The sequence below is a fragment of the Zalophus californianus genome, chromosome 14, assembly GCF_009762305.2.
Source record: "Zalophus californianus isolate mZalCal1 chromosome 14, mZalCal1.pri.v2, whole genome shotgun sequence".
Lineage (NCBI taxonomy): Eukaryota > Metazoa > Chordata > Mammalia > Carnivora > Otariidae > Zalophus > Zalophus californianus.
In genome coordinates, this window is record NC_045608.1 from 25,507,434 (window position 1) to 25,515,215 (window position 7,782).

Here is a 7,782-nt window from a genome sequence, read left to right on the forward strand (position 1 = left end):
AAATCCCGGGTAATCCAACTGGGGGACGTCACCCTGAGAATGAGGTCCAAGGACGGGCAGATTCATCAGGCAAGCAGGGTCTCAGGGCCCGTAGAGCTAGATCGGGGCGTGGACTGAGTGATTTCGAAGGTTATGTGACCTGAGGAGAGATTGAATCCGTGGAGGGGCCCAGAAACTGGAGGCTCTGGCACTCAGATTCTCCCCACACAAGGGAAGTGACCCAACCCATGGCTGACCTGACCTCAGGGCAGCAAGGGCCACCTGAGGCCCAAGCCAGGGACTTGGCACAGCCATGCCCCTCCATCAGGACTGAGGTAGGAGCTGACAGAGTAATCCTCTGACCTTGACCTGCCGCCCCTCCCTCCCCACAGGTCAGCCCAAGTCCGCGCCCTCGTGGCGCTCTTCCCGCCCTCCTCTGAGGAACTCCGCGCCAACAAGGCCACCCTGGTGTGCCTCATCAGTGACTTCTACCCCAGCGGCGTGACGGTGGCCTGGAAGGCAAACGGCAGCCCCGTCACCGACGGCGTGGAGACCACCAAGCCCTCCAAACAGAGCAACAACAAGTACGCGGCCAGCAGCTACCTGAGCCTGTCGCCTGACAAGTGGAAATCATACAGCAGCGTCAGCTGCCTGGTCACGCACGAGGGGAGCACCGTGGAGAAGAAGGTGGTCCCCGCAGAGTGCTCTTAGGTCCCCGACACCCTCCCCCACCCAAGGGGGCCTGGAGCCACAGGACCTCCAGGAGGATCTGCCCTCCCACCAGGGTCACCCCGGCCCTTCTCGCTGCACCCGCTCGACACTCAATAAAATGTCCTTTATTCAATCAGAAATCGTGCTCTCTGCTCATTGCGCTTCTAACACTTTGCGGCCTAAACCCAACCGTCTTTGGGGGTGATCATCAATCTTTTGCTTCCGGGGGGAATCAGTCTGAAGAAGGCATCCTCATGATTTTGGGAGGGGTAGACCTCCCAGGTTCTCACCCACGATGGCCAGATGGTATTCCAAAACACAAAATCCCAACGGGAGAAAAGAGATTAAAGACCATCCTTCACAATGACTCTATGCTCTTCCATTTTTTTTTTTTTAAAGATTTCTTTATTTATTTGACAGAGACAGAGACAGCGAGAGCAGGAACACAAGCAGGGACAGAGGGAGAGGGAGAGAAGCAGGCCTCCCGCCGAGGAGGGAACCCGATGCGGGGCTCGATCCCAGGACCCTGGGATTATGAGCTGAGCCAAAGGCAGACACTTAACGACTGCACCACCCAGGCGCCCTCTATGCTCTTTTCTTTCTTTGCACCATGCCCATTGCCATGCGCAGCTGCCCTCGCTGACCTTGGCTCCCCATGGTGTGCAGATAACTTCGGAGTGCCTCTCAGAATCTGGAAATAGCCCCTCTCATGAAATGTTCACTCCCCTATCGCTAGAGGCTCCCGTCTCAGTGCCATGATTTCCCTGAATTCCTATCCCATGTGGACCTGCCCCACCATCACACCCTAGAACACCCTCCCTTCCTTAGGAGAACCCCCTCCCCTGTTTCCCCGGGGACACTGCTGTATTCCCCTCACAGACTCTCCCGGGTACACTCACGACAGGGCCTTCAGCCAGGACACGGGGCACTCCCACTCCCAATCACACTCGCGGCCCCTCCTCCCACATTGTCTCTCGGCTCCCACTTGTATTCATGTTTTCTGGGAGACAGACATCAGCTATGCTCTCTAGGACTCCTCCAAGGCCAAGCCAAACTGTGAGCCCAACACTCCTACTTGGGTGACCCACCTAGGACCTCTAGGTTAAAAATCCAGGGTCAGATTGTGGAAATGGGCTGCCACCAGGTCTCTCCAATGACTCCACGATTTAGGAGCCAAGTATGGTAGCTGAGCTAGAACACCAATGCACATACACGGGGACGAATGCACACCAACACCCATGCACACTCATGATCACCGCAAAGGCACTGGCATCTTTCCAAACACTGCAATGGTGGGCATGTCTGGGGAAAGATCAGGAAAAGCCAGAGTACAGGGACGACTCAGGAACCCCATGTGGGACCTGGGCAAAGAACACCCAGTCGCCACAGTGCCCACCAGACCCAGCCAGTGGCAGAGAGAAGGGCAGGGAGATTGCAGTCAAGGATGGAGAGAGACAAGAGACATGATGAGCTCCTGGGTTGGGAAGGCGGGGGGAAGGATCTGGACCCGAAGAGGCAGGCAGACAGGGGAGGACAGCAGCAGTGCCGACCAAGCGTGCCGCCGTGTCACAGAAAGAAGGTGGCCAGGCCTGCATGTCCCCTGCCTGAGCACTGCGGGTGACGTGCCCAGGCCAGAATGCAGGCCGAGTTCCTGGGGGCCAGGGCCCCCTCTCCACAAGAAGGTCCAGTGCCGGGGTTCAGTATGTGTCCTGCGTGCTAGGCGTGATTGCTGAACATGGGCCTGTGTGATCCTGAGTCAGTTCCGGTGGCCAGCACAGACTCCCACACTGGAGTTCCGGGTCAAATTGCTAGAGGCCCTGACCGCCTCCCCACCCACCAGGGGCCCGCCAGGTCTATCCAGCTGACATTTAGCCCACACACCCCTACAGGGTGACGTCTGACCTCCCCCAGCTCAGGTCGGGGACTAAACACTGACCATCCACTATAGCTTCTGGAAGATCCAGCCAAAGGCAGGAATTCGGGTGCTCAGGGCCCTCTGGAGGGATCTGAGTGCTCGGGCGGGGGGGAACATGCTTCTCCACCCACCCACTTCCCATCGCTGACCCCAAATCTGCATGGCGTCTTGTGCTGAGGATGTGGTGGCACCCAGGACCCTCTCCACGACTCCCAGTCTGCAGAGGGGTGCCGGCTCCATCAACTCTGAGTGAAACAGGCCTGCTCCCCCCTTCCACAAAGACACCCTGACACATAGCTCCTCCCTAAGGATGGAGGTAGCTGGGAACCAATGCCATAGCCAGACCGTCCTCCAGCCCCTCGCCATGACTGAGGACAGATGGACTCTGAATTCTCCATGGACATGAAATCCCAGGTCCCCAGGTGCCAGCAGCCACCACCACCCCCCCCCCACCCGCCGCCCATCTGCCAGGCCAGCACCCGTGACAAGGAGGCTGCACTGGTGGCCTCTCGAGCAGCTGCAGGTGGGCCTGGGTCAAGGCTGGAGGGGCTCACAGAGGGTTTGTGTTCGAGGCTGTGTCACAGTGTGCTGTGTTCGGCAGCGGGACCCAGCTGACCGTCCTCGGTGAGTCTCCCCCTTGCCCTCCTCTTTGGGATCCAGGGTACAGTTTGGGGAAAGCTTCTCTCCTTTCAGTGCGGACTAGGGCTCGGTCTGAAGGTCAGCGGGGTCTGTACGTTTTGCCTTCCTTGTCCGTCCCTCGTGCCTCCACTGGTCCCATCTTGTCAGATGCCTGTTCCGAGCTGCTGGGGACCGGCCCCCAAACCCTCCCCGATCGACACTCGGGCCTCGTTGTGGGTCCACCTCTCTCCCCATGGGAACCTTGTCCTCTGGACTCGGGGATCCTGGGCTCCCCCCTCAGGGTCTATTGGCTTCAAGAGTCTGGGGGGAACTGACAGGTGACGGACAAGGCCAAGGGAGGCTCAGCCTGCCAGCAGGGCCATAGCAGGAGGGGAGGATGCTGGGGGCCGCTCAGGCGCTGGCTCCTGGCCCTGGGATCACAGCCAGAGGGCTGCCTGGAACACAGTGAGGTGAGCCTTGGTCTGGGGACCAGGAGGCAAGGACGGAGCAACAAGACAAGGGGTCAAGGACGAAGCGAGGGCTTCGGAGGAGAAGGGGGCCCAGGGTGCTGGGAACACCCACCTCCACGAGGACGGTCAGGCACCAAGAATGGGACAGGTCCCCGGACACTCGGGCAGCAGAGGTCCACCCCTTCCCCTCCCACCACGGCTGGAAATTCCCTTGAGCACGTACTGGGCTTCTCGCTCCCTGAGAGGGACAGGCGACAGGGAAGGTGCCTACCCGGCACTCAGATGCTGGGACACACAGACCCCCTGGCATAACTTCACAGAACAGGGAGACCCCTTAGGGCAGACACAGCACCAGCCTCAGACCTGGACATTCACCTTGCACGGGACCCCTCATCTGCTGCACTCCCTGGAACCCGGCCCCAGGGGCTCGGAGCCCCGCCCCACCCAGCATCCCTGGTCGGGGTGGGGATCCCTGGCGATGTGGGCAGGCTGCTGGAAGGAGTGAGGCGGTCTGGGGGCAGGACCACTACTTTTCACACGGCAAGAGAGCCCTGAAACCAGGGACGGACCAGATCTAGGAAATCCCGGGTAATCCAACTGGGGGACGTCACCCTGAGAATGAGGTCCAAGGACGGGCAGATTCATCAGGCAAGCAGGGTCTCAGGGCCCGTAGAGCTAGATCGGGGCGTGGACTGAGTGATTTCGAAGGTTATGTGACCTGAGGAGAGATTGAATCCGTGGAGGGGCCCAGAAACTGGAGGCTCTGGCACTCAGATTCTCCCCACACAAGGGAAGTGACCCAACCCATGGCTGACCTGACCTCAGGGCAGCAAGGGCCACCTGAGGCCCAAGCCAGGGACTTGGCACAGCCATGCCCCTCCATCAGGACTGAGGTAGGAGCTGACAGAGTAATCCTCTGACCTTGACCTGCCGCCCCTCCCTCCCCACAGGTCAGCCCAAGTCCGCGCCCTCGGTGGCGCTCTTCCCGCCCTCCTCTGAGGAACTCCGCGCCAACAAGGCCACCCTGGTGTGCCTCATCAGTGACTTCTACCCCAGCGGCGTGACGGTGGCCTGGAAGGCAAACGGCAGCCCCGTCACCGACGGCGTGGAGACCACCAAGCCCTCCAAACAGAGCAACAACAAGTACGCGGCCAGCAGCTACCTGAGCCTGTCGCCTGACAAGTGGAAATCATACAGCAGCGTCAGCTGCCTGGTCACGCACGAGGGGAGCACCGTGGAGAAGAAGGTGGTCCCCGCAGAGTGCTCTTAGGTCCCCGACACCCTCCCCCACCCAAGGGGGCCTGGAACCACAGGACCTCCAGGAGGACCTGCCCTCCCCCCAGGGTCACCCCGGCCCTTCTCGCTGCACCCGCTCGACACTCAATAAAATGTCCTTTATTCAATCAGAAATCGTGCTCTCTGCTCATTGCGCTTCTAACACTTTGCGGCCTAAACCCAACCGTCTTTGGGGGTGATCATCAATCTTTTGCCTTTGGGGGAAAGGAGTCTGCAAAAGGTATCCTCATAGTTTTGGGAGGGCTAGTTTTACTCTCAACCATGAAGGCCATAGAATATTCCAGAATAGGAGATCTGAACAGCAGAACCAAGATAGACCATCCTCCCGAATGTCTCTTCGCTTGCCCTTCTTATGAGGACCACATCACTCACCAGCAGTACCAAAGCCCACGGCTCTTGGTTCCCCATGGACTCATGGATAATATCTGAGCTCCTCCCTGGACCTGGAGCCTCACCATCTGGTACAAGCTCCCTCAGAGATGCTCATTCTCCTATCCTTTATGCCCCCACTCATTGCCATGTTTCCCCGGTTTCCTACCCCATATGGGCATTCCCTATCATCACAATGTAGAGCATAGGGCATCCCCTGCTCCTGCTTCCCCAGTGACACTGTCCTGTACCCCTCCAACCGGCATCTCTGTCACACTCACTACAGGACCCTCAGTCCCTGGACCCTAGTCGCTCAATCTCACACTCCCACTGAGGGCTCCTCCTCCCACATGTGTCATGGGGGTTCCAGCTGTATTCAAGGTCCTTGGGAGGCAGGGACCCTGTAGAGTCCAATCCATCACTGACCCACCACAAGCACTAACCCAAAATGTCCATGGGTAGTCACTGTCAATGTCAAGTTTACATTCCGGACTGCACCCTGGACAACTGTGGACTGTGAACTGGTTCACCTTCTTAGGAGTTGGGAATCGGCCCTGAGAACCAGGAAGACTGCTGTGCTGGGAGCTAGCTCAGGATGGCAGGTCCAGGCTCCGCGTCCCACAGTCAGACTGGACACGTACACACGCACGATCAAGTTGCATGCACACGCTAGTACACACGCATGCGTGCTATTGCACACACGGCCATGTGGGGCCTGTGCCTAGGACGTGTGGTAGCATCCAGAACCGTGGGGTCTGTGCCTAGGACGTGTGGTAGCATCCAGAACCCTCCATGGGCCCCAGCTCAGCAGAGGGCACAGGCCCCATCATGTCTGTGTTGGAAAGAGGACTGTCAGTTCTTCCAGGTGACATTCCCCAAGCAAGCAGAGCCACAGACCGAGCTCCTTCCAGGAAGTTACCTGGGATGTGATACGTCACTCAGACATTCCCTCTGACCCCTCCATGGCTGGGGATGCGGGGAAGCTCACCCCACAAGGAACTGAAGATGCAGGGGGGAGGGGGCCCCCTCTCAAGCTCCCATGGGCCAGACCAGCCCCCACAAAGAGGAGGCTGGACTTTGAGCCTCCCAAGCAGCTGCAGGTGGGCCTGGGTTTGGCGGGGAAGGGGTGTGCTGCCAGGGTTGACAGAGGGTTTGTGTTCAAGACTGTATCACGGTGTTATGTGTTTGGCGCAGGGACCCAAGTGACCGTCCTTGGTGAGTCTCCCCCCTTCTCTCTCTTTGGGGACCAGAGTGATATTTGGGGGCATTTTTCTCTCCTTACTGTCCTGACTGTGCCTGGGTTCTGAATCGCTCTGGCATTCTGGAAGCTTCAGCTTCTTGTCTGGCCATCTCACCCCCTGTAGCCTGCTCCTGCTCTGAAGCACCTGGTGGAGACAGGATGCACCGGTTCCAGTGACCCCCCCACACACGCCCCTCCTCGCTGTGACTCAGAGCTGCTTCTCCAGTTGACCATCTCCTCTGGCCTCTGGGTTAGTAGGAATCCTCAGTTTTCCTTCTGGGGTAGTTTCATTCTTACCCAGAATAGCCCAGAGAATGTTCCAGAATAGAAGGTAAGCCAGCAGGACAGCCCATCCTCTGCTCCCTCCCTATATTCATCCTCCTTGTGTGGACCATGTCCACCCCGAGCAGTCTTGGGGCCCATTGCCCATGGCTCCCCATGGCCTCCCGGTTAAAGGTTAAGCTCCTCCCTGAATCCTGGGTTCTCACAGGCTGGGACTGTGAGGCAAGAAGCCTCTCCTCGGAAGGGAGGAGAGCCTGAAAGGTGGATACCGTGTTAAAGACAGACAGACCCAGCCAGCCAGACAGAAGCCCCATATGAAGGTACGAGGGAGAGTAACCTGGGGGGGAACTCAGACAGACCGATGCTGGAGGACAGATGGATTTCTCCAGAAGCTCTAAGGTCTCAAGGCTGATGCCAGCCAGGAACAGGGCAGCTCAGGGGTGGGATGGCGAGTTTTGAGGACAGGTGAACCTGCAGAGGGACTGAGACCAAAGAGAGGGTGCCAGGGCTCCCCTGATTTGGGCACTGGGATGTTCCCAACAGACCTGGGGTCACACCTGTCATCCCCAGCCCTGCTCCCAGCACCCAATCAGCTCTCAATAAAATGTCCTTTTGTCAATCAGAAATCATGCTCTCTGCTAATTATTTTTTGGTCTCAGATTTAATTTGCAGCCTTTCCAGGATTTTCAGGGTGAGATGCATGGGATCCTAGGCGCCCGGTAGGAAAGTAGCCCAAGAGGAGAGGCTCACAGTCTCCCTGGGGCATCTCCCGGAAAACTGGCTGGGGCATGAGGAGTCTGGCCACTAGAACCTCAGTCCCTCTGTCCTGGCCCTCCACCATTCCTCCTCCGGCACAGAGCCATGCCCACTCCCTGCTATCTCTCTGGTCGGAGCGGCCATGG

The 7,782-nt window shown here is 58.5% G+C and overlaps 1 long non-coding RNA gene and 1 gene segment (V, D, J or C); both read left to right on the forward strand.

Annotated features, from left to right (window-relative positions):
• The window catches only part of LOC113915726, a 96,429-nt gene extending 91,326 nt beyond the window's left edge, over positions 1 to 5,103 (forward strand). The window contains 2 exon segments of the V gene segment in view: positions 3,195 to 3,229; positions 4,644 to 5,103. Coding sequence covers positions 3,195 to 3,229; positions 4,644 to 4,963 — 355 coding nt within the window.
• Positions 5,104 to 6,475: 1,372 nt separating this feature from the next.
• LOC118356287 lies at positions 6,476 to 7,506 on the forward strand. Its single transcript, XR_004819607.1, has 2 exons — positions 6,476 to 6,573; positions 6,723 to 7,506. It is a non-coding gene; the product is annotated as an uncharacterized LOC118356287 (long non-coding RNA).
• The last annotated feature ends 276 nt before the right edge of the window (positions 7,507 to 7,782 follow it).